This window comes from Ambystoma mexicanum, chromosome 1q, assembly GCF_040938575.1.
Source record: "Ambystoma mexicanum isolate Mex_15411 chromosome 1q, UKY_AmexF1_1, whole genome shotgun sequence".
Lineage (NCBI taxonomy): Eukaryota > Metazoa > Chordata > Amphibia > Caudata > Ambystomatidae > Ambystoma > Ambystoma mexicanum.
Genome location: NC_090922.1, coordinates 1430717768 through 1430744926, shown reverse-complemented (window position 1 = coordinate 1430744926; position 27159 = coordinate 1430717768). Strand labels below are relative to the sequence as shown.

Sequence of the window (27159 nt, the reverse complement as noted above, 5' to 3'; positions counted from 1 at the left end):
GGAGAGTGTACTCTTCTTGGCCAGGGGACGGGGGAGGAGTCAGGGGTGCCGCGGACACAGGAGGCATCCTAGTCTGGATCTCAGAGACCAGCGTATGCAGTGCCGAGAGGATGTCCACCAAGAGGTCTCTGGGAGATGCCTGAGGTGGGGGTGGCAGCCGAGGTGCAGGCGGAATAGGCCGCTGAGGCACCAGCTGTGCGCCCAGGACCCCGTGCTGCTCTTCGACAGAATCCTCGCCGTCAACTTAGTCGGTGTGCTCGTCGTAGGGTCCGCTACCTACGTTCCCCTCCTTCTGGATGGTTTGAAGAACGGTAAGCTCCTCTGAGGAGATATCCATACCCTAGAGGGCCACCGCACAACTCTTCCCCACCCCCCCGCTTTGATTCCAGTGGTGAAGGTCTCGGGGAGATGACACATCTTCTCCGGGGTCTTCTCTATGGGTCGGAATGCAACCAGCCTCCTGGGAGAAAGGGACACGCTGGACTTCGGAGTCACTCCCTGCTGGACTGTCTCGATGGCTTTTGCCAGAGACGCCACACCCTCGATGGAAGGCTGGGCCTTCGTCGGGTGCACCTGGACCTTCAGTCAGGGCCGGAGCCTTGTCCTGTTTGGCCTTCTCCTTGGGGAGAAGGACCGAGTCCCGCTCCCCTTGGACTTCTCAGGTAGGACGGACTTGGCCCTCCCCTTGAGCTTGACCGGATGATCAGATTTCCTCTTGGCCAAAGATCCTGACCGTTGACTGGAGACGGAGGCTGGAGATGTTGCATGCGTCCTTGCCTCCGAGTGGCTGGCGCAAGGGCGCTCCCGGTGGCAGTGGACAGTGCTTAGCATGCTGTTGGACCCCCCCGTCCCCCGCAGGAGGGGCACCCTCAAAGGTTTTAAAAGCCCACTCAGCCTTCTTGGAACTGGGAGAGGCATGCAGCTGGGACCCACCCAGAGAAGGGTGGGTTCGCCTGTAGCCACTTGTTCAGCCGCATGTGCCATTCATTCATCATGCGAGGGGCTATCTCCTGGCAAAACCCACAATCCTCCTTGTACGCCGGGCACAGGCAGTAAAGGCACTCGGAATACTTGTCGTCCGAAAAGACATTCCACAAACCGCAGCTGGCGCAAATCCTGAACAGGGGAGCTGAATCATTTTCCTCCGACATGGTCCACGCAGCGTAGGCCTGTGAATCTTCTGGAAGCCTCCACGAAGAAACTAGACGAAATCCGCCCTTGAGGGGCGCTGAAGAATCCGAAAACAGGTCACTGTTAATCGGAAGGTTGATCAATGGTGCACAAGGCATGATTGACTGAAATAGAGTAAACTCTTTCCATCCAAAAACCCAAAATGCACAGTTAAAAGCATGAGAGCTAAACCCGAGGACTCCCAAAACTTTAACGTGCTGCAAAAATCTTAAGATGGCTGCCAGATGAGGGGTTTAGGTAGAGGGCAGTCATTGGCTTGGGGGGGGGCGGGGGGGCAGTTTGACAGAGCTCAGTGATTGGTTGTTAGGAGAAAGACAGTTCAGAAATGAAACAAACTGATTTTTTCTTTACCAAGGATTCCCAGACTGACACGGAATATACATACGCATGTGAATTCATGCCAGACCCCACGCTGGAGAAATCTCACACCTGCGGCCCGGAGACACTCCTTGGTCAGCCAAAATTGTGCCTGCTGCTTTTGCACTAGTGCTGTATAGTCCGGATAGATGGTTATTCTGGCAGCATTTCTCGTTATCACCCACCCTTGAAAATGCCAAGATCTTCTCCCAATCCTTGAAGTTCATGATCTTTGCAATGGTCAGGCAAGATTGTATGCAGTACCCTTTGGGTGTACTACAATAACCCTGACCCCCTGGCAATAGCAACCCAACCTTTGGTAGCAGCCTGCACTACACAGGTTGGTGGCGCATTGAGCAGCCAGGCTACTCAAGAGGGGTCAATGTGATCTGTAGGGGAGTTACACAGGAGATTCCTAGTGACAAGTATTCAAATAAACTCTTCCACACAAGGTTTCTTGATTAAGCAATTATTAATTTGTCAGTTTGAGTAAGCCTTCTTGAGAAGGGGCAATATAATAGTAACACAACTGCACTCCAAAATACACACTCCGGGTTCTCTATATCAGTAAACACCCATTTGGGATGGCACCCAGAAACTTCTTACACCTTCAGGTGACTTCGATGGTTAGGACACTGTAGAGCAGGAGCAAAGTATACCCACTTCAACAAAGTCACCCATATTGCCTATATGTTGGGAGCCAGAGTGTGAGACACGTGTGGTACCAGTAAGAATACTGGAAGTAATGTTCCCATTGAGAAAACCATACCCCCATACGTGAAAATATGATGGCCATTTGAATGAAATCCCGGAAGCAGAGCAAATGAATGACCAAGACAAATGGTGACGTCAGAGTCGAGCTGACGTACATAGAAGAGATGCAGGGACAAGAGAATGCCGATATTCTATAAGGCATCAAGGATAAATGACAACTTGGACCAAGGTGAAGAAGCTCATACCACAGAAATGAAGATTTCAAGTTGTTTTACACGTTTACAGATGCAGAGAAACGCAAGCAAAGTATTCTTGAGGCTAGCTTTATAGTGAATAGATTGCAGCATTCGTCAATATATACATATATGTATAAGTGAGTAAAGGATGGATGTTTCCACTACATGTTATAGCAGAGCTGTTCAGGAGGCACGTACAAAACAAGGAAGACGTCAGGTCTATTAGAAAATAGTATTTTAATACATTAAAGGCTTGAAATCATGGTCTATAGTCACATGGACAGGACAATCACACCTACGCATGAGGGCAGAACATACCTTCACTCCCCTGAATTCTCCAGAGCTAAGAAAATTTCCAAGGACAAGTTCAAAGTCTTAATTGCCAGCAGACCACCGAGGTGAGGAGATGGTTTTGCTAATTGGTAGGAAGCTCCATTTTAGACTAGCTCACCTGCACCTGGAGGTCCAATCCGCGTGTTGCTAGATGTAGGTGGAAAAGTACTGACCAAGGTTAGAGTGCCAACCAATTGTAAGGGACCACGTAATTAAAGATACTATAGTTTGTAGAACCAATGGAACGTCGTATTTAGTGACGTTCATAGTGGTCATTTTGAAGGTAGGGCTTAGTTGCCCCACCTGATGTTAAGAAACCAATTACTTTCACTCACTGTCCCCTACTAGTATAGAACATATACTTAGATATCCCTTTAGACCCAATCACTTTCTTCAATAGGTTTTCGTAGTTTGCCACCTAGGATGACGTTAGTAATACGTAGGTTAACGTCAATGATGATTTTTTGCTCTATAAGATTGCTTTTTTTTTGTAATGCATTGAGAGAATTTGCGCTGAGACGTCCGTTGATGTTCTTTGTACTTCCAGTTTTAGATCATTGATATTAAAACAGTTATCCTTTTTGCCAACTACCTGAGTCGTTTCGATTATTGATGTACGAGTAAGGTCTGCATCCCCATCCATCTCCAGGGTATTGCTACTCATCTTAAAGGGCTGGAGATCACCTAGTTCAACACTGTGGACATTCATATATCACTGTTGCATTTAGGGCAATACTTGAGAGTATGTCAAAGAAACAGATTATTAGAATAAAAAAAGAGATCTCACAAATATTCTGAAGCCAGTAAGTACTTTTGTTAACCCCCAATGCAAAGTAAGTTAACCCCTTCCTGGAAGGAGGGCTAAACACACAATACAATCATGAATCCCGCAAAAGACAAAAAACGAACAAAGGGATCAAACCTGGTTTGGCGCGGAGTGTAAATCTCAAGAAGGACCTTTCCACAAAAATAATTGTGAAAAAAGACCAGGGCCATTTTGACAAAAATGGCAACCTTGGGTGCTTTACTGCAGCTGCAAACTCAACTCACGGTAAAAGCACACCACAGTAGTTTTAGGTAAACCACTGCCACCAGCCATTCGAGGAAAACGCAACATAAAAATGTTACATGAGACACTAGACAAAGAGGATACTAAGTAACCCTCCAGCAGACTATTGTAAAATAGTGTGTGCTGGGTCTAGAAAGTTACAAGTATAAGTGAAATCAATTTCACTTTACTGCTCTTGGAAACAGTAGTTTATCCAAGAGAAGGCATCTGAACCTTTGGGAAATCTGAAAAACATCTCTGCACTGAAGGTGCGCTGTGACACAATGTAAAAGATGACGCCTAGGGAGCTTGTCAGGCTCCACAACCAATAGAAAGTGTTCAAATCATATTAAAAATACGAGAGTGGGGGGATAAAAAGGGTCTCACTCTCCAGGTTAAAAATGCAAGTCCTCAAAATACAGCAAAGTTGCTGGAGGTCTCTAGGGTAGAACGGAATTAACACATTTCTGAGAACTCCCCAACTCTCGCCTACCCCCCGCCCCCTCCCAGACTAAGGAACAGGAGGCTTTATAATCCACCCCTGGATGAATCCCCTTACTCCAGTTGGTCATACTTTCTGGAGAGACCATCAGCATTTTGGTGATTACACCCTGACCTGTGTTCTATGGTAAAATCAAACCCCTGAAGGCTGATGGACCATCTTAATCTAGGATGTCCCCCCCCCCCCTTCATCTGCATTAACCATATCAAGGGTTAGTGGTCTGTTTGAATTACAAAAGTAGATCCATACAAGTATGGTCTAAACTTCTTCAAAGACCACACAACGGCAAAACATTCACGTTCTATGGTTGCCTACCTTGCTTCAGGGTCCTTCAGTTTTCTACTGATGAAACAGCTGGGGTGTTCCCTGCCTTTCTCATCCAGCTGACTCAGTACTGCACCTATACCTGTATTGGAAGCATCCGTTTGTACAATAAAGGATTGGTTGTAGTCAGGAGACTTGAGACTATGTACTTGTTCAGGCGGCGGAGGCCCATCCTGGCCCTCCAACCACCGGTCTTTTTGACAAGGAAGTAACAAGCGTACACTCCGGAGCCCCGGAACCTCTTTGGGACAAGCTCTATAGCACCCTTTCTTACCATGGCCTGCACCTCCAGCAGCAGCTGAGGGACTGTATTTTCCCAACAGGCTACCGGCTGTATACGGGGACACTTCCGCTAGAACTCTAGGGTGTGTCCGTGGGCGAGAGCATCGAGCGTCCAGCACCCATCGGTCAGTGGAGATGGTCTTCCACACGCTAAGTTCGCCAGCCAGCCTCCCACCGGGGTGCACAGGTGGGGGCCCAACTCCATGGGCGGTTCAGTCCTGTTGACTGAAAGGCGCCACCTTGGGGACGATGACTTCCAGCTCCAGACCTGGCACGGCCCTTGTAGGTCTCCTGGCCCGACGAGCGGGAGGGTTGACGGTAGAACGAAGCACCTCCTCTGAATCCTTTAGAAGAACCTTAGGATTTTCCTCCAGAAGTCCGAAAGGACAGCTGTTGCTGGAGCGTGCCCAAAGCACAAGCCATCTCAGTGTCCGCCTTGATGGCCTGAAGGGACTCGTCCACAGTCTTCCCAAACAAATTGTCCCCGTCGAATGGGAATGTCCAACACCCTCGACTCAACATCCTGGCGGAAATTAGTGGCCCTTAGCCAGCCCCGCCGATTTCGGCAAAAGCTGTTGCGCATTTGACAGAATCCCGCATTGGCAATATCCGTGGCCACTGTAATGGCGTGGTACGAGGCCACTTCGCCTTCCTGTAATATCTCCAATGCCTCCGCCCTCTTGTTGTCGGGAAGGAAGTCCAGGAGGGGTGCCATCTTGAACCAAAACTCCCTGTCGTAACGCGCCACAATGGTGAGGGTGTTAGCAGCCTGGATAGTCGTTGCTGCCGATGTGATAACTTCGCCCAATGGCATCCAATTTCTTCCCCTCACCGTCTGGTGGTGGGAGGAAGCCGCCAACGAGGAGGAGCCCGAAGACTTCTTGGCCGCCGCCGAAACCAAAGAGTCTGGCAACGGCTGGGACCGTAAGCACTTGGGCTCAGAGTCCAGCACCCTGTATTTTTCTGATAATGGTCCCTCCACGCCAATGAAGGGTTCTTCATGAGGGACAACCCCTTGTCCCAAATGTCATCCAATAGTGGATCGACAGCACGGTCTTCCTTTTTGCCGCTGGTATAGGGACGAGCTGGAATAGCTCAGAGGCCCTGGAAATCATGGTGTGGAACAAGCCTATTTCATCGGGCGGTGAATATCTGGGAGGTGGTGATGGGAGATTTCCCCCAAACTGCTGTCGTCCATGCCAGTGCATGTCATCGCCGTGTCCGTCTGATCCCTCGGGGGGAGGTTGAAGGATGGAACGGAGGAGGGGGGGGGTGAACTCCCCTCCGCTTGGATGGTGGTTCCTCCGATGGTGCTGGCGCAGTGGGTGGGGCCGCCGGCGTAAGGCATCCTTGTCCAGATCTCCGAGAACAGAGTATGCAGAGCCGTAAGAATGTCCCCAGGTGGTTGAGGTGGAGGCAACAGAGACGGGGGCGCTTGCGGCTTAGGTTGTTCCTCCGTGTCGGCACCACCCTGCTGCTCCTCAGTCTTCTCGTAGTCACCTTAGTCGTCGCCCTTCGTTGGGATCCCTCCCGTAGGGCCCGCTCTCGAAGCATCGTCCCTCCGGGAGGATGGTGAGCTCCTCCTTTGAGGAGATGTTGGTGCTCTGGAGGGCCACCGTCCCCCCCCCCTCTTCTCTGCGACCAAGGGAGAAATGATGGGTATCCTTCTCCAGCGGCTTTTCGATGGCCTGGAAAGAGGATTCCCTCCTGGCAGGCAGGGAGACTATCGGCTGTTGGGCTGTGCCCTGCGGATCCACCACTGCGGCCTTCGCGAGGGACGCCCCCACTCCTTCGATAGACGGTTGGGCCTTCGGCTGATGGATCTGAGCCTTCACGGTCTTGGCAGAGTCTGTGGCCTTCCCCTTAGGGGGAGGGTCGGGGACCCGCTCCCCTTGTCCTTCTCTGCAGGGCATTCTCCAAGAGCTTGCCCGGATGGTCCGACTTCCTCTTCTTCGGAGATCCTGAGCGTTGGCTCATGGTCGAAGGCACTGGAGATGCTGTATTCACCCTGGCCGCCGAGGAGACGTTGCAACGGCGCTCCCGGAGGCAGTGGACTTGCGATGCTTAGCCTTATATTAGGCCCCCGTGGGAGGGGCGCCCTCAAAAGGTCTTAGAAGACAGCTCTCCTTTCTTCTTCTGGGCAGGGGTGGCATGCTGCCGGGACTCATCCAGAGCAGGGGGCTTGGCCTGCAGCCACTTGTTGAGGCGCTTGCGATGATCAGTCTGCGCGCAGGGCACCATCTCCCAACAAGCCAGAAAGATCCTTCTGACTCCCAGGAAGCAGGACTGACCGCGCCTGAGCCACCTCAGAGTGCTGGACCCCAGATGCAAGGAAAGGCCATCTGAGCAGCCAAGAGTCTGCAGTGGTGTATTTGCTGAGACACGAGAAGGTGAAACAGCGAAGCGCCACTGAATAGAAGTTGGTCCTTTCTGTCGCCGACCGTCCCGTTGCAGTGCAGGAATCCTCCAGATGTCCTCACTCTTGACCTCATGACCGAGGCCCAGGAACACAGGATCTGCAGCAATGCACAGGAACAGAAGCCAGCTGGAACGGTTTTTCTTCTAACCAAAGGTTCTGTACAGTCTAAAAGAACTTACCTCTTGTGTAACCTCACTTGTTCTCAGTGGAGACTGGTCTAGGTTGCTTCTGTAGAGTTGCCCACAGCTTCTTTACCAATCAGCTTGTGGCCATACTTTTATTCTTTTTCTACAAAGACCTCTAAAACATTGTGCAAGACTTTTACCTACCTGCAAGAATTGCTTCAGCTCACCTTGACTTTTGCCCAATTGACTTTGGCCTGGCTCCCTGAATAACTCTTCTTCCCTCCGACTCTGTGTTTAGCCCTCCTTCCAGGAAGGGGTTAACTTGCTTTGTATTGGGGGTTACCAAGAGTGCTTGCCTGCTTCAGAATATTTCTAAGATATGTCTAATAATCTGTTTCTTTGACATACTCCCAAGCATTCCCCTAAATGCAACATTGATATATTAATGTCCACAGTGTCCTAACTATTGAAGTCACCCGAGGGTGTATAAAGTGTCTGTATGCCATACCAAATGGGCGTTTACTGATTTAGGGAAACTCAGAGTGTGTATTTTGAAGTGCATTTGTGTGTTATTATATTGCCCCTTCTGAAGGAGGCTTACTCAAACTGATTGTTAAATGAATAATTGTTTGATCAAGAAACCTTGTGTGTAAGATTTTAAATGAATACTTGTCACTGAATTTCTGTGCAACTCCCCTAAAGCTCACATTGACCCCTCTTGAAATAAGCCTGGCTGCTCAACATGCTACCAACCTGTGTAGTGCAGACTTATACCAAAGGTTGGGTTCCTACTGCCAGGAGTTCAGGGTTGTTGTAGTGCACCCAGTACTGCAATAAATCTTGCCTAACAGGCATCCACTCTGTCGGCGGAGCTTCGCTGTCCCCTCTCACCACCTATTCCGAGTTGGGGGCTGCAGTGCTGCAACAGTGCGATGTGTGCCAGTGCTTGCACAAGGGGATGCGCCCACTGGCTGCTTACTTGTGTGCATCTATGCACTCATTGTGCGTCATTCCTGGGCTAGTGCAGATGCAGAGTGCCGCACTTTATACAACTTAGTTCATGGCTGTCCCATTTTGTCCATGTTAACTTGCTTCGGGATCCCTCTTTGAGCTGGTTGCTTGCTCCGTTGAGGGTGAATGGACTGTGCGCTCCCACATGCCGGGTGATCTTTGTGTGCAGGTCAAGAGCACTCCGCCATTTGATATGGCCTACTGCTCTGTAGTGGACTTCGATGGGGAGCGGGTCTCTTCTGCCTTAGCTTTTCCACTTCACCCCCATGTTATGCCTTCTCTGTCCCAGTCCTGCCAGCAGGTTGGGAGGCCATGCAGAAGGCAACCGGCTTTTGTGCAATGGGCCTGCGGTCCGTACCCCCCTTCGTGGAGGTCTGTTGTCAAGCAGTCCAGACGCTCCCTTGTCCTAAAACATGGCCTCCGGCTGTATGGCAGCTCAGATTAATGATGCGGCCCACTGTGTTGCAGTATGTTGTGGCACTCACCTGTCGCCGCTCTGTCCTCCACTTCTTCGTAGGAATCCACTTCAGATCTGAGCGGCAAAAACCGTATGTTCTGATCAATGGACTGTGCCCTCCATCGTATGAGCCGTTATTAGATTGTGGATTGGGCGTCCCCTTGTGTGGCTCCCAACCTCGTGGTGGCTATCGATAATATGTAGTCCCTTCTGCCAGAAAACTCCAGGCCATGGCCCACTGCCCCCTCTGTCCGTTGTCACACTTCGTTGTCACTCTCTGCACCCGGGTGGGCATGCACCAGAGTCCCGATCTTGCGCACTCCCAGGCTGCTCAGGTGGATCTGCCATCAAAAGCTATGGGGCACTGCTTCACCCGCTGCAGGACTTACTCTGCACCTACTCTGGTTGTAATGCGGATTCCTCCCCCCCCCCCCGTGCTGGGGGCCGCGGGCACCTCCTGTTATCCTCTCAATCTCTGGCTCCTCACCTCCAACGTCCTTCGTAGCGGCGATCGGTCTCTCCTGCCCAGTCGCGGTGCGTCTGACTGCACCTGCCTCAGCTCTTCCCACGCGGTGGACTGGGTCTTCCCCAGCAACCCCAAGGTGTTGCAGGGTCGCTATGTCGCTGGCCGGGAGATCCGTCCTGCCATTAGTGCCCCTCTCCTGTGCTGGTGATGTGCGCCTCATGCGCATATGCCATCCCTGCAATGTCTCCGTGGGGGCCCATCTGCCAGATCAGCGAGTCGCGCCCCGCCATTTTGTATGGTGGCGCAGCGTTCACTCCCATTTCTCTCCTGGCTGCTGCAGTCCGATTCTCAGATTTACGGTAAACGGACCTTTACACACCATTCCTCTTTTCTGCGGTTATCGTTGCTTTTTCGTCCAGCTTGGAGCATCAATGTGTCGGATCATGTGGGAGCTCCTGGGTTCCACTCCCTATTGTATGAACGCCAAGCCACACCTGAGGCTACCCTAGTTATGGCGAACATGGAAACAAGAGATTAGCCAAAAACCAGTTAAGAAAGTGTGGAAAGCGGTCAAGGCTTAATGCCAGGAGAGTGAGTGTGGGCAGTGCCCCCCAATGGATCCACCCAGAATGCTACAATAATGCAGCTTAGTGATAAATAAAATATACAGTTATTTATTTAGGCCTTTAAGAACAGACCAGGAAATTCAACTAGCATGTAGTAACATCACTCTAAACCATATAACAGACATACATTCCAGCTGGTTCACTTACAATACACCACCAAAACACTGACAAACTGCAACAGGTAAGTACTCAGATGTAGGTAAAATGATTAGAACGAGGCAGTTTACTTAATTCCAGCACTGCCCGTAGATGTATGGGGCCCATTACCCAAAAGTCAGATTCCAATGCAAGGTTTCTAAAGGGAAGGTATTCTCTTGTATGAATGCAATGGGCTTGCAGTGGTGATTTAAAACCGCTCAAAACAATTTCAAATTTCAATAACAATGTGGCAAGTTCCACACTCTTCCAGACTCCAGGCTAAACCAGGGGCGGGATACTTGACCCAGGTTTGCCGACTAAAGGTAAGTAAGAGGAAGATAGACAAAGTGACTTGCACCCAATTGCATCCTATGGAAGATTTGTGGGGGGCAGGTACAGGTATGTTTACTTACCCCTCAGACTCAATTTCGCAGGGGTCATAGCTGGGAGCATGGACTACAGTCCTTTCGAGTAAGCAGTTTCAAGTGCTTCTTCTGATCGGGTGCAACTGCAAGATGCAAACCCAGTTGATGAAAAAATGTAGACTTTTAAGCGATGATTGCCATTTAAAGGCAGCTGGCATCCTTCCATCACGGTCAAAGAAGCAGCTCCAGGACAAGTTGCCTTGATGCTAGGAAGCCAAAATTCCAGGAGAAGGCGACTTTAGCACAAGCTGGCGACCAGTCTGGGCTCGAATGCGGAACAGCAATGGGTCTGGTGCATTAGCTGGTCAGCCTATCGGGTAGTCCAGGGACACTTCTGAAGGCTCTAGGGGCGTGCAACTTCAAGGAGACATCAAGGCTAGTTGGTAGCACTAGTCCAAGTGTCAAAGCACGGACAAGGGTCTGAGGAGCAGGGCTTCACTGGGTCAATAACCTGAAGATGCTGGTCCACTGCAGATATAGTCCTCAGGTCATCAACAGGCTGCTCTTCATCAAAGGATTCTTGGCTCCAACGTAAATCTGAATGGCTGCAGATGTTCTGCTCTTATCCAAAATTGCAAAAATCTTGTGCACAGCTATTTTAAGGTACTAGCCACATGCAGTAAAATAACATGTGCAGGAACTGTAAATATGTAACTGCTGTAGGCAAAAATAAAACAAATTTCAAATATGAAATGTTAAACACGTCAAGATATCCTAGCACTGCACTGTAAGGTGCTGAGTGCTATGTAAAATTGCAATAACTCCTAGGACAAACAAAGTTTCCCTGGAATGACAGTCAAGGTCTAGTCAGTTTCCCCATAACAAATAAGCAAAAGGAAGGCAAGCTGAACGCTTCACTTCCCTTCAAAAAGTCAGGTCAGGAAGAAAAAGAAAGTAAAAAGAATGGGGTTCCATAATATGGAGTGAAAGTTGCAAAAATAATCTTTCCTAACAAGCAGAAAATGCATATACACAGGTGATGGAGATTATGGGGCAATGCTGGAAAAACCAGATAGTAAAGAATGTAAAAATGAGCAACCAACAACTGTAGTGGAAGGAGGATGCACTGTCAATTACAGGGGCGAAGATGGGTGAAGGCAGATTGATGAGAGGGATGGGGCGGACATTTCCATGGGGTGGGACCAGAACCAGATGACAGATCCGTCTGGGATATTCTAGAAGGCCAAAAAGGCATCATATCTGAAGGTAACTGAAGGGTGTCTGAGCCAAAATAAAAGCTTATTCATTCAAAAAGGCCAGACGTTAGAAAGAACAGTGTTCAATAGGGGGCTTAATGTAAAGTGCATTAAGTGATCATTTAGGTTATTGAGCACATGGTCCCATCCAACATCTCCGATTCAGTTGACAGGCCAAGCAGGCATCCGGACCGGCAGATTGTTCAATCGTCTTCTGCATCTTTCACAATCTGCACATCATTCTGCCATGAAACTAGAAACTAAATGCAATTGAATACAAGTACACACAGACCAGGCAGGCAGAAGCATGTATAACAATGGATAGCAGTATGTACTAAGACAAGAAAAGATACCAGTTTGGAAAGGCATACCTGCAGAATGGACACAATGACACCAAACAAGCCGATGGCACTTCCAAAGATTTCTACAATCAGGATCTTCACAAATAGACTGGCATTCTGGGCATCAGCCAAGGCAGCGCCACTCCCCACAATACCAACGCACACCCCGCAGAAAAGGTTAGATAATCCCACAGTCAGGCCTGCTCCAAACATTGAGAAACCTAAAATAATAAATAAATAATCAGCTCATCTCATCAAAATTATCTTATATGATTAACAAATATTTTTGAATGCGTGGTTAAAAGCAAGCCTAATAGAAGTCAGTACTGGTGCATGACAGTGGTTGCCACTATGAAGAAAAATAAATGGATACACCTTAACAGTAGTTACAATCAACAGGCTCAGTACAATCCCAACTGCCAAGTCAGTGACTGTAACGGTGCTATAAAAAAGTGTTTTTTGCAATCTGAGCACTTTGCTAATTGCACTGCTTTCACAGTGGCAAAGTGGGGTGATTTTCAGACATGCATTACTTACCGTAAAAGCATTTGATGATTGTATCTGCTTAGATTCACATGCTGTGCATAGTCCGACATCCAGTGGTCACTGCGAAGTATTGCATTTTGTTTTTCGTCAACATAGGCGTCTGTAATACTATCCCTATAGTGACGTGCAGTGTACCCAAAAACCCTCACGCGTTGTGGTCCCTCTATTTTTTCCTCGCCCTGAGGGAGCCTTCTTAGGTGTGAGTGAGTACAGAAAAGAAAGAAAGTAATAAGACGTCTATGTTCCTTCCATCCGATCGGGGGAGGAAGGGTGGGCGCATGTGAATCTAAGCAGATACAATCATCAGAAATGCTTTTACGGTAAGTAATGCATGTCTTCTGATGTTTGTTAATCTGCTTAGAATCACATGCTGTGCATAGACTAGTGAGCAGTACCAAGAGTTGGAGGTGGGTTGTGAGAAGGAACAGTAGAGAAGGAACAAGTTACTTACCTGTAACTGTTGTTCTCCAGCATGGGTCTGGCATGGATTCACATGCTCATGAATATTCCCCGTCGTCAGGCTGGGAATCCTCGGTAAAGAAAAAACCAGTATCAGTTTCGTTTCTGATCTGTCTTTCGTAGTAATAACCAATCACTGGTCTCTGCGTCATACTGACCACAGCCAATGACTGCCCTCTACCTAAGCACCGCCTCTGGCAGCCATCTTCAGATTTGGAAGCACGTGAAGTGGCAGTATGACCAAGTGAAGAGCCGCAGAGGGGTAGGCGGGAGGGTTCGCATGTGAATCCATGCCAGACCCATGCTGGAGAACAACAGTTACAGGTAAGTAACTTGTTCCTTCTCCAGCATGGGGTCTGGCATGGATTCACATGCTCATGAATAAAGAATACATAGCAGTACACACATGCACAACCACGGGAGGTGGCAAAGGCTCAACATTAAGCATCACATCAACTCAACATTAAGCATCTTACCTCCTCACCAGGCTCACCTCAGGCGAACAGGTTGCGCAGCACTGCTTGGCCGACCCTGGACTCCTCCCTGGAATCCCGGTCGACGCAGTAGAATTTCGTGAAGGTGTGCGTCGACCTCCACGTAGCAGCCCTGCATATGTCCAGCAGGGGCACACCAGATAGGAACGCCGTGGTAGCTGCGATCGCTCTGGTGGAATGGGCTCTCGGACGGCCAGGCAGCGGTCGGTTTGCCAACCGGTGACAGTACATGATACAGCCGGAGAGCCATCTGGAAATGGAAGCCTTCGAGAGAGCCTTCCCCTGATTGACAGGTCCAAAGTTCACAAAGAGTTGTGACGTCTTCCGAAAACACTTCGTGCGGTCTACGTAGAACTTCAGCGCTCTAGCCACATCCAGCGAGTGCAAACTCCTCTCAGCCGGCGACGAAGGCGACGGGAAGAACACAGGCAACACCAAGGGTTCGTTGAGATGGAAGTCCGACGGCACCTTGGGCATGAAGGAGGGGTGCGTCCTGAGCACTACCCTCGTGTCGTGGAAAGTCAAGTACGGGGCCTTGCAGGAAAGGGCCTGGATCTCTCCCACTCGTCGTGCGGAGGTGATGGCCACAAGAAAAGCTGTTTTCCACGATAGAAACTTCAACGGGGCCGAGAGCAGAGGCTCGAACGGAGGTCCCATGAGCTTGGTCAGCACCACGTTGAGCTCCCACGCCGGGGCCGGAGCCTTCACCGGCGGGAACGATCTGAACAGTCCCTTCATGAACTCCTTCACCAGACGATGAGACCACAAGGACGTCCGCCCCGTGGTTCTGGTGTATCGGGAGATCGCAGCAAGATGAATCTTGATGGACGCGTGTGCCAGACCAGCTTTGGCCAGCGTCAGCAGGTACGGCAGTACTTGGGGAGCCGTAATCCGTAGAGGGTTAATCTTCTGTGCGTGGCACCAGACAGAGAACCTCTTCCATTTGTGTCCGTAGCATTTAAGAGTCGAGGACGCCCTGGCCTTTGCAAGAACCTCTCTGCAATCGGCCGGTATGTCGTATCCTCCAAACTCTAGCGCTGCAGGAGCCAGGCCTGCAAGTTCAGCGACTTCGGGTCGTGGTGGAGGATGGCGCCTCCTTCCCTGGAGAGTAGATCCGCGTCCGCCGGCAGCTTGATCGGCGGGGACGCTGACAAGTCCAGAAGGTCCGGGAACCATATCTGCCTCGGCCACGCAGGTGCGACGAGGATCATCCTGCACCGTGACCTCTTGAGCTGGTTGACGAGCCGGATTAGCAGAGGCAAGGGAGGGAACGCGTAGAGGAACAGGCCCTCCCAGGGGAACGAGAAAGCATCGCCCATGCTCCTCGTCTGGGGAAACCTGCTGGCGAACCTCCGGCACTTGGTGTTCGTCGCCGTCGCGAACAGGTCGATCTGGGGTGTGCCCCACCGTCGGAAGAGGCGATCCACCAGATCCTGCCGTAGTTCCCACTCGTGGCACGAGCGCAGCTCCCTGCTGAGTGAGTCGGCGATGGTGTTTTTTATCCCTGCCAGATGAAACGGCACCAGAAAAATCCCTTGGGCGACGGCCCAATGCCACAGGTCCTGCGCCTCCTTGGACAGCGCTGGGGACCTGGTTCCGCCCTGTTTCCTGATGTAAAACATGGTGGTGGTGTTGTCGGTGAAGATCCTCACCACCTTGCCCTTGAGGGACGGAAGGAAGGAAGGACCTGAGGGCCCAAAACACTGCACGGAGCTCCAGGACGTTGATATGCAGGGACTTCTCCGTCGGGAGCCAGAGTCCTCTTGCGTGCAGATTTTCGGTGTGCGCTCCCCACCCTTCCAGGGAGGCATCCGTGGTCACAGTCTCCTGGTGGGCTGGGGTCTGGAAGTCCATGCCCGCTGTCAGATGCGCGCGGGTGCCCCACCACCGTATCGCTCGTCGGAAACTCTCGTTGAGCTTGATCCTTTCCTCGAAGCTGCCCGTCGTCTGGATCCAGCGCGCATCCAGGAATTCTTGCAACGGGCGCATCCGGAGCCTGCACATGGGAATGAGGTAGATGCAGGAAGACATCATCCCGAGGAGGGACTTGATGGACCTCACCTTGGCCGCGTCGGCCACCAACATCCGTTGCACCTTGCCCAAGATGGTCCTGGTCCTCTCCTCCGACGGGGAGGCCAGAAGGGACACTGTGTCGAGCCTCGCTCCCAGAAACAGTGCGACTTGCGCGGGCACCAGGTGGGATTTGGCGTAGTTCACGGAGAATCCCAGGTCCGTGAGGAGTTGGACGGTCCTTGCCGTGTGGACCACGGCGAGCTCCCTCGTCTTGGCGCGGATGAGCCAGTCGTCCAGGTAGGGGTAGACGTGAATCCCCTCGCGGCGCAGCTGCGCCGCCACCGGTGCGAGGCACTTGGTGAATACCCTGGGTGCCGACCGTAGTCCGAAGGGAAGGGCTTTGAACTGGTAATGACGCCCTTGGACCACGAATCTGAGGAATTTTCGGTGCCCCTTTAGGATGGGAATGTGGAAGTAGGCATCCTCCAAATCCAACGACAATAGGAAGTCTCCTTCCTCCAGCTGACCCAGGACGTGCTGGAGGGTGACCATCCGGAACTTCTGCGCCTTGATGAACTTGTTCAGACGTCGCAGGTCTAGGATGGGGCGCCATCCTCCCGTCTTCTTCTTCACGAGGAAGTATCGCGAGTAGACTCCGGAGCCCCGAAGCCTCTTTGGGACGAGTTCGATGGCGCCCTTTCTGAGCATCGCCTTTACCTCCAGGAGAAGTTGAGGGACGTGAAGTTCTTTCCTGGCCACGGGGGGGACGCGCGGGCACCTTCTTTGAAACTCGAGCGCGTGGCCCCGGGCCAGGGCGTCCAGCACCCAACGGTCGGTGGAGATGGACTCCCACACGCTGACGAAGCCCGCCAGCCGGCCTCCCACCGGGGTGCTTCGGTGGGGGCCCGACCCCACGGCCGGTTCAATCCTGCTTGGACGCGGCCTTGCCGCCTTGACCTCCTTGGCGACGACGGCGGGGTCCGCTAGACTTGCCTCGTCCTCTGTAGGCCTCTTGCGACGACGAGCGGGCCGCTTGACGGTAGGAAGCGAAACCGCCGCCGGAACCTTTGGAGGCGCCCTTGCCTCCGCCGCTCCGAAAAGGCGTTCGTCGTTGCTGCAGGACTCCAAGGGCCCTGGCCGTCTCAGTATCCGCCTTGATGGCCTGAAGGGAATCGTCCACTGTCTTCCCAAACAGGTTGTTCCCGTCGAAGGGCATGTCCAGGACTCTGGTCTGGACGTCCTGCCGAAAGTCCGTAGCTTTGAGCCATCCACGACGTCGAAGGCAAACGCCGTTGCCCAGCTGGCGGAACCCAGTGTCGGCGATGTCCGTCGCCACGGTGATGGCGTGGTCCGAGGCCACCTCACCTTCCTGCAGGATCTCCAGGGCCTCCGCCCTTTTGTCGTCCGGCAGAAAATCCAGCAGGGGAGCTATCTTGTACCAGAGCTCCCTGTCGTAGCGGGCCACGATAGCCAAGGCGTTGGCCGCTTTAATCGTCGCTGCCGACGAGATGACTCTACGTCCCATAGCATCCAATTTCTTTCCCTCGCCGTCCGGCGGGGAAGTCGATGTGGAGGCCGCACCCCCCCCGCTTTCTTCCTGGCTGCCGCGGAGACGACGGAGTCCGGGGTAGGCTGCGCCCGGAGGCATAGGGGGGCCGTGTCCGGGACCCGGTACTTTTTCTCGTACCGGTCTCTTCTAGCTGGCGTCGTGGAAGGGTTCTTGAGGAGGGAAAGGCCCTCATCCCAAATGTCGTCCAACAGAGGCACTGCGAGGACCGTCTTCCTCTTGGCCTCGCGCCGCTGATAAAGGAAACCTTCCTTTTTCTTCTCCTCAGGGCAGAGTTGGAAAAGCTCGGAAGCCCTGGAGATCATGGAGTGGAAAGATCCGATCTCGTCGGGCGGAGAAGCCCTGGTGGGAGGCGACGACGGAAAATCCTCGTCGTATGCCTCGTCGTCCGTACCCGTCGCTGCCGTGTCAGTCCCCGTATCATCCCCTCGGGTGGACGGGGAGGAGGGCTGGACGGGGCGCGACGGTTGAAAAGGAGGTGGTGGATGGATCCTTCTTTTCTTGGTAGGGGGAACACCAGAAGGTCCCGGTTCTGGATCCCCCGACGGGAGAGGTTCCTCCGTCGGTAACGGTAGCCTCGTCCTTATCTCGGAGCATAAGGACTGTATGGCCAACAAAATGGCCGCCGAGTTGTCTTGCGGCGCTGGCAGAGGGGAATCCGACGGGCGAGCAGGGGCCCCGTCGGTATCCTCGACAATGTCGTCGTCACCTGCGTCGGGGTCCATTCCGACGGGCTGGCCTTCTTCCACGCCTAGGCCGTGGCTTAAGACCTCGATCAGCTCCTCTTCTGAGGTTGAGGCCGAATCTACGACGACGCCCTGCCCCCCCTTCTTCCCCACGGAGGGTTTCACGGGGGTCCTATCGATGGGCACAAAGGAAGACTCCCTCCGCGGAGGCAGGGAGATTCTGGGCCCTGAGGTCGCCACCACTGGTGTAGCCACCACAGGCTGAGCCAGGGCCGCCGCGACCGTTTCGATAGAGGGCTTGGTCGGATGGATCAAGGCCTTCACCACCTTAGGTGCGCTCACCGCCTTATCCTTGAGGGAGGGGGCACTGCCACGCTCCTCCTCTGCCTTAGAGCTCGACCGGGGCCTCTCCAGGAGCTTTGCCGGGTGCTCGGCCTTCCTCTTACCCGACCCAGAGCGTTGGCTCGTGGTTGATGGTGCCGGGGAGGGTGCGCCCTGCCTGGCGCCCGTAGAGCCCGACCGTTCGGCGCTCCCGGTGCCAGCGGACTCGCGGTGCTTGGCCTTATGTTGGGCCCCCGTCGCCGGGGCGCCCTCAAAGGTCTTAGAAGACCGCTCGGATTTCTTCTTCTTCTCGCCAGACGGGCTCTTACCCTCCAGCCAGTTGGCGAGACGTTGATGGCGGTCCTTCATGGTCCGTTCCGACATGTTGCCGCAAAACGCACAGTCCTTCTCCACGTGCGTCTTGTCCTCATGAAGGCAGTAAAGGCAGAAAGAGTGTTCGTCCTCCTTGAAGACGTTCTGCAGCTGGCATCCAGGGCAGACCCTGAACAGCTTTCCGGGCGTCGAGCTTCCCTTCTCCTGGGCCATCTCCGAGACCGGGCCTGAGAAGCTTCTGGAGTCCTCCGAAGCGTAGCTCGACGAAATCTTCACCCTTGAGGGGCACAGATGAATCCGACACGGGTCCCCGTTGATCGGATGTAGGATCGGTGGAGCTTGAGGCTCTTTTGACCGAAAGAATCGAAGTTTTTTTGTGAAAAAGCGCGAAAAATAGCACTAACGCTCGAGAGCAATAGCACGAGGATCCCAACACATGAACGTGCGGTAAAAATCTGAAGATGGCTGCCAGAGGCGGTGCTTAGGTAGAGGGCAGTCATTGGCTGTGGTCAGTATGACGCAGAGACCAGTGATTGGTTATTACTACGAAAGACAGATCAGAAACGAAACTGATACTGGTTTTTTCTTTACCGAGGATTCCCAGCCTGACGACGGGGAATATTCATGAGCATGTGAATCCATGCCAGACCCCATGCTGGAGAAAAGATGTAATACTACTTGTCCGACCTGTAAATCAGATCTAGAATGGGCATCTAGACAGTAGTGTTTTGTAAAGTTGTGTACAGAACTCCAGGTTGCCGCTTTGCAAATGGACTCCAGAGGAACATTTGCAATGAATGCTATGGAAGCCCCAGTGCCTCGAGAAGAATGTGCTCTTGGCTTGAAGGGTAGTTCTCTTAGCAAGAGAGAAACAGAGTGATGCATTGGACAATCCATATAGATATACTGGACTTTGAAACTGCATCTCCTTCTCTTCCTGCCACCACAGACAAAGAACTGATTAGTCTTTCTCAGTGGTCTAGTTCTTTCCATATAAAACATGACCACCCTGCGCACATCAAGTATGTGCAGGCTTTTTTTCTCTCAAGTTTGATGGGTTTTGAAAGAACGTTGGTAGTTCTATAGACTGGTTAACATGGAATTTAGAAATGAATTTTGGTGCAAACCTAGGATGTGTGTGTAGAACCACCTTATCCTTGTGAACTGTTACAAAGGGGTCTAGTATAGAGAGCGCTTGTAGTTCACTTACTCTCCTAATGGAGGTGATCGCTATTAGGAAAGCGGTTTTAAGAGTGAGGTTCTTAAGTGTTGCTTTATGCATGGGTTTGAAGGGGGAGCCCATGAGCCTGGTTGGTACCACGTTTAGATCCCATCCGGGAGCTGGGTTAGATATAGGGGGGGGATCCTTTTTACTCCCTCCATGAAGGCTTTAATAGCTGGAACTTTCACCATGAGACCTTATGTTGAGACGTGGTGTATGCAGGTGAGCCTGGAAAGCTTTAAGTGCTTTGAAGACCGCTAGTAGTTCCAGCAGATTTATGTGTTTGCACGCTACACTCTGAGTACAAACTCTGTGTGCAGTCTGATGGGATAGGTGAGCCCCCCATCCTGTAAGGGATGAGTCTGTGGTTAGAGTGTCTTCCACTGCGGGGGTGGCAAATGGTTTCCCTATTATGAGGTTTTCCTTCGACCACCACCGCAGCGAGAGAACCAATGCCTGCGAGACCACCACTAGATCGTCCCATTGTTCGCTGGCCTGACACAACTAGCTGTTGAGCCACTTGCATTGGGCGCATGCGCAGCCGCGCGTGAGGTACCAAATATATCTTGATGCCATCATTCCCAGTAAACGCATTGCTTTGCGTACCGTCACCTCCCGACCGGCTACATATTGAGGGATCTGAAACAGCATATTTTGGACCCTCTCGTTGGAGGGGAAGACGAGGAAGTCCTTTGTTCGAATTAGAGCCCCTAGGAATTGCTTGACCTGGCTGGGGTCTAGGCTGGACTTCTCGTTGATGGAGAAGCCCAGTTGGAACAAAAGGTCTATAGTCTTTTGGGTATTTGAGAAGCATGTCTCGTAAGAATCCCCTGTTATGAGCCAATCGTCGAGGTAAGGGTAAACTGGGATGGACAACCAGCGCAGGTGGGCCCCTGCCACTGCCAGTACTTAAATGAATACCCTTGGCGCTGACGCAGTGCCGAAGGGTAGCACTCTGAACTGGTAGTGTTTGCCCTCTATCATGAACCTGAGGTATTTTCTGTGCGCTGGCAACATTAAAATATGAAAGCATGCATCTTTCATGTCCAGTGTCGTCATGTAATCTCACTGTGAAAGCAGGGGGATTACCTCCTGTAAGGTGACCATGTGAAATTTGAGGTTTGACTAATTTGTTCGCTGGGCGCAGACCTAGTACAGGGCGCATGGTTAAGTCCTTTTTGGGTACAAGGAAGTACACTGAATAAATACCCTCTGTTACCTGTGATAGAGGCAGGACCTCTATTGTGCCTTTTTCTAGTAGCAGTTGGACTTCTTGAAGAAGGATGTTGAGGTGCTCTGGTGATAGGCGTCTTCCCCTTGGGGGTCTGTACGTAGGGGACCAATTGAATTCTATACAGTACCCGTGGGCTATAGTTGACAATACCCAACTGTCTGTTATACCCTCCCATGCTGGCAGAAAAGTATGTTAACCGGCCCGCAACTGGCAATGCATGGGAGGGGACGGGTCATTTGGTGTTGGTAGCTGGGGAGCCTCTAGGAGTGGGGCCCCAACCTCTTCCCTTGACACAACGTCGACCTCTCAGAGCGTATGGCTGCTTGTTCCTTAAGTAGAGGACCAGTTGCCTGCTGAGTATTGTTGTTGCTGTCTTTGGCCTCGAAAAAAAGTGTCTGTTGCCGTAACCTCGCTTATTGGGAGGCCTTGAGATCTGGTCTAGAGATTTAAGGGTATCAAAATCCTTAGCAGTCTCTTGCGCGTCGTCCACTGCTTTACCAAACAGGATGGAATCCTTGATTGGTTTATTGATGAGTGACGACTGGGTCTCTTGTTTAAAACCCGAGTTCCAGAGCCAGACATGACGCTTGAGAAGTATCCCCTGAACTAAAGACCGGCCAGCCGTCTCCGCAGCATCTAGTGTGTTCTTGATGATGCTTTGGTTAACCAGGGTACCTTCAGTCACAGTGGCTAACAAGCAAGTTCGTAATGGTTCAGGGACTTCGAGGTCTTGGCGTAATTTCCTCATTGGGCATCAGCATAGCTTGCCAGTAAGGTATTGTTATTGGCAATTCTGGTGGAAAAAGCTGCCGAGGCTGTGATCCTTTTTCCCAGGGCATAAAGCTTCTTTCCTTCTTTGTCTGGGGGTGCTTCGCTAGTAGATAGCGGAACCACTGTCCTTTTCCTTGTGGTGGTTACTACCAAGGAATCAGGTATTGAGTGACCCCTAATGTATAATGGGTCAGAGGGTAAGGGAGTAAACAGCTTCTCAATTCTAGGGTTGACCCCTCTAACCACGCAGGTGTTGATAACGATGGAATGAGTCGTCTCTTGACTGAGGCGAGAAGTGGAATGGCCTGGCTAGTAGGTGGTTTCTCCTTGATAATTTGTTCTACAAAATCTATTTCAGGAGTTATTTCCCCTGTATCAATCTCAAAATGTGCTGCTGCTTTCCGTAGTAGCGCATTGAAAGTAGGTTGGTCATCTATAGGTGACGAGTTTCTGACTGGTGTGGTTTGAGCGGAGGACAGGTCCAGGACGTCAGTGTCTGTCGACGCTCCTGGGGACTGCCAGGGCTGTGAGCCACCTCCATCTGGGTCTTCTTCGAAGCCCCCACCACCCATGTCTGGGTTTTCCTCAAAACCTTCTTCTAGGTTTTGTTGATCTTCCACATTAAGGAACTCCTCATCCTCTTGGAAGTGAGATTCTTCTTCAGTGAGGTCATATGTATTAATCCCCTCTTGAAGTGGGTTAAATAGTCGTGGGTATTTAGCCTTGGGGTCTTCAAGAAGTACCTCTCGATCTTTTGGGTGTTACATGTGCAGGGGTGGACATGAACCTATCCAGCTTATCCATACATGATTGGAATCTTTCTAAAGTTCATGGGGGTAACCCAGAACGGTCTGGAGGTCGAAAAGGGAAGCTCTTCCGCCTGTAGCCATCTAGCTCTTTCATATAACGTCGCGGATAAACTCCCTTCGCTTTCTGAGAATCCTTCTCATGGGCTAGGTCTTTTCTTCGACGTAGGAGGAGGGTCCTGCCTGCCTTCCAGTTGTCTCGGCATCTCCCTGGCCTTGTGAGCGAGGCTCGCCGAATCCTTGCCGGCCCGTCATTGAGCATCATTGGAGACTATTCAAGCCAAGCTCTCGACAACTAAACTGTCCATCGAGGGTTCATCTGGCATCGTGTTAGGAGGAGCCGAGGCCTTGTCGCCGACGGGTGCTCTCTTACGAGACGTGTCGTCTGCCGTTTTGGTGGTAGCGCCCTCATCTGTGGACAGCCCAGTCGCAGGTCACGGCTGCGGGAAGGGCTTACGACCCTTACGGTCGGCAGAGGCCGCCGGTAGGCCCGGCGTCTCCGTTGGCGCTAGGCCTTTCTTCGACTTTGACGAAGAAGTGCCATGGGTTGTGTGTTTATCCTTATGTTTCCTGTGTGCGTCAGTGTCGCCGTGGTGTTCATCCCCATAAGTAGGGCGTAAGCCGAACTTGTCGGGGCCGGGGACAGACGCGGAGGAGCGGGAGCACTCCCTAGAGAGGTCTACAACCTCCAATAAGGAGGTAGTGTGATCACTGCCCTCGTCACATTCGGCAGCGGCGGGTGAGGAATCGGCTCTAGACATAGCGTAGGCTGCCCACCTCTTGACCCTGCGGTCCTTTAAAGTCTTTGGGCAAAAAAGTTTACAGGCCGCACAGCCGTCCTCTTTGTGGTCGAGGGATAAGTAGCGGTAACAAAATTATGAAAAACGACCACGGGTCGAATAAATGTTATTTAGCAACTGTTCTCCAGCGAGCTCTGCATTAGTGCGACCAGATTCTGGGCGGGGAAAAAAATCTGAGGGACCTCGACGCGTGAGGGATTTTGGGTACACTGAGCGTCACTATAGGGATAGTTTTACAGACACGCCTATGTCGACATCCCCTTTTCGACTACAAAAGATCAACAAACATCAGAAAATATGTTCTACATTTATGGACACTTAATTATACAAAACTGTACACCTGGCAGAAATCTTCATGTGTCAATTCAGTAGGGCATGTCCAGTCCGCATTCTTAATTATACCCAGGTTATCAATAATCATTGTTAGGGAGAATTCTCAGAAATGTGCTAATTCCGGTCTACCTTAGAGACCCCCAGCTCTTTTGCTATGGAAGGAAACAATGGTTAATAAGTTTCTAAAACAGGTAAGCACACTTTTGAACCCGCACTGCAATGTAGATTAACCCTTTCCCAGCTATACAAGTAAAGAATGTATAACTTATTGGAGGGACAGATCAAAATACAAAGTCAAAGGTTAGAAGAGTATTGCTAAAACGTTAACAAAACACATGGTGGTGGCCAACTGTGCAAGTGAATATTCTTCAAAACAAAAGATATACGCTTTAGTATGAATTTCTAGTTGAATCGGCACATGCTGTGCACATGCCCCTAAGTTACCCATCAGAGGTAGATTGTCCGGGAGAATTCTCAGAAATGTGCCAATTCCCTTCTACCTTTAGAGACCCCCAGCTCTTTTGCTGGACTTAAGGACTTTTAATTTCTAACCTTGAGAGAATGAGCCATTTTTCTCACCCTCATGTATTTTTATTGTTATTTGGACTCTGTTTCTGTTGACTTTGAAGTCTGAAACTCCATAGGCATCATCTTTACATCGCAACACACAGCACCTTCAGTGCAGTGGCACAGGGAAGTCTTAGATTTCCCAAAGGATTAAATACCTTCTCTTGGTGAACCTACTGATTCCAAGAGCAGTGAAATTGACTTTACTTACATTTTGTAACTTTCTAGACTCAGCACACACACACTATCTTACCATAGGGTGCTGGAGGGGTTACATAGCATCCCTTTGTCTAGTTTTTCATGTAACATTTTTATGTTACCCTTTCTACAGTTAATGGCTGGTGACAGTGGTTTACTTTTTACTACCATTATGTGCATTTCCAGCAGCCTGCGTTTGCAGCTGCAGTAAAGCACCCGTGGGGTACCCATTTTGTCAAAATGGCCCGGTCTTTTTTCACCATTTCTTGTTGGAAAGGTCCTTCTTGAGATTTACTCTGCGCGCCAAACCAGGTTTGGTCCCTTTGTTAGTTTTGTCTTTGGTGGGATTCACCAGTATGTCTGGCAGGGGCAGGAAGTGAGTGAGGTGCCCGAAACGCCCTGTGCTTAATTCCCTTGGTTTTTGGAATACACCCAAAAGGTGATTGGCCGGCTGGCTGTCCAGCAAGGACAGCCACCCTGCTGTGTGATTGACAGCTAGGCTGAAATGAATGGGAGAAACCTGCATAAAAGTCAGGGCTTTTTGCCTTGGAGGGCAGTCTCGACCACTGGGCGAAGGAATCGGAAGAAGAGCTTGGAAGAGACCCCTGCTGCAACTCCTGGATCGTTGGTTTGCCCAGTGAAACCCTGCTGCTGTATTGAAGCTCCAAATGTGTTTCGACTAGAGAAGCCCTGCAATGGATGACTTCTGTACATAGGTTGGTGGGACCAATCAACCCCAAAGTGAACTTGTGGTCCCCACGACGGAGACCCAGGAACAACAGGATCTGCAGAGCTACACAGGAACAGAAGCCAGATGGAACAATTTCTTCTAACCAAAGGTATTGTAAAGTTAAGAGGCCTTGCCTCGGGAGGGGTAGTCTTACTTGTTCTCAGTTGAGACTTCTCTTGGTTGGCCCTGCAGAGTTGCTTGCAGGTTTGCCCCTCAGAAGCTTCCCAGCTTGTGGCACTTTTTATTTCTACAAACTTGTCCAAAAACATTGTGCAAGCCTTTTGCTTACCTGCCAACAAGATCTTCACTCCCCTAGACTTTGCGCGACTAACATTGGCTCTGCTGGCTCCCTAAGACTCCTACCTCTGACTTTGTGCTTTGACCTTTCCCCCGGGAAAGGGTCATTTTACTTTGCATTCGAGGGTTCAAAAAGTACTTACCAGTTCATGACCAAACTCAGTATTGCTCTAAATAGTGAAAAATCAATGTCCACAGTGTCCTAGCTATTTGAGTCACCCGAAAGTGTAGGAAGTGTCTGTGTGCCATCCCCAATGGGTATAATCTGATTTAGAGAAACAGTGTTTTGAAGTGTATTATAGGTGTTACATATAGAGGAAGGCTTATACAACTGATTGTGAAATAAATTGTTTTATCAGGAAACCTTGAGTGTAAGCATTTATTTGAATACTGGTCACTGAATCTCTAAAAACCCTACTGCTCACATTGACCCCTCTTGAGTTAAGCCTGGCAGCTCTGACACTACCAACTACAGACTTATACCAAAGGTTGGGTTACCTATTGCCAGGAGGATAAAGTTGCTGTAGTCTCCCAAAGGGCACTGCACACAATCTTGCCTAACACTCAAAAGCGGAGGTCGGCCAGGACTAATACCGAGGAGGTGGAGAATGTGAGAGCAGATTTTTGGTGCCATGTATGTAAATGGGTCACCCTTTTACACTGATGCATGGCCTGAATATGGATGTCCCAGATTTTTACTGTCAATTGAGTTACTGCTGAACAATGCTGACACCCCATAGTGTGGGGTGGTGACTCACTATCCTTGATATTGCACTGGACCAATCGAACACTACCCAGTGCGGCCTTACAGGCGCAATGTAAATGATTGGACTCGTCATGTCCAATTGGAATAGATACCCTGGGGTAGCGGAATATACCCATTATTCATCGGTACATGATACAATGTCCAGAATAGATCTATGGTTAACCTTAAACTGGGTGCTGCGGGTGTGAGCATGTATGATCCACCAGAGAAGTCATTAATCTATCCGCAGAATGGGAAGTCTTTTAGGTAACAGGTGTTTGTGGAGAACTGTTAAGTATGGCAGAGAGGGTTTGGCAGCTAAACAGGGAGGGAAGGGGGTGGGGGTTGTTACACTTCTGCCTAGGCCACATACCAATGATCATAGTAGAAAGTTGCAATGAGAAGCCTGCCACATTTACGCTGAAATAAAGGCCGCGGTGACAGATGCTAGCTGCCCTAAATTGGCCACAGGTGATTTAAGCATGGCCAGATCGGGCTGACCAGAGGTTCATGATGAACAGGACTAGTCAGAAAGCTTGCACATTAAGCCCTTGCGCTGTAGAAGGAAAACATTGTATTCGGATTAATGTGGTCAACTTTACAGTTTCTGCGTGCCTTCCAATGTCTTAGTTAACAGACTGATGCTTCGCTGCAGACAACTAACAGATACTCACACTGCAGCAGCACACAGTTCCAGATAATGCACCCAATTTGTCTGAAGTGTGGCAGTACCTTTGCTACAGCATTTAGTAATTTGGTAGCCTCTAATTTCAGAAAACTGTCTATTGAAGATCAAGGACCTACCCACTATGGGGGACACCCTGAAACTAGTGATGTATGCCTTGC

At 50.8% G+C, this 27159-nt stretch overlaps 1 protein-coding gene across 1 annotated transcript in view; it reads right to left on the bottom strand.

Annotated features, from left to right (window-relative positions):
- The window catches only part of ATP6V0B (ATPase H+ transporting V0 subunit b), a 317011-nt gene that overhangs the window by 71991 nt on the left and 217861 nt on the right, over positions 1-27159 (bottom strand). Inside the window, exon 7 of the mRNA XM_069642304.1 lies at positions 12222-12412. Coding sequence (XP_069498405.1) covers positions 12222-12412 — 191 coding nt within the window. The remainder of the gene's footprint in view (positions 1-12221; positions 12413-27159) is intronic.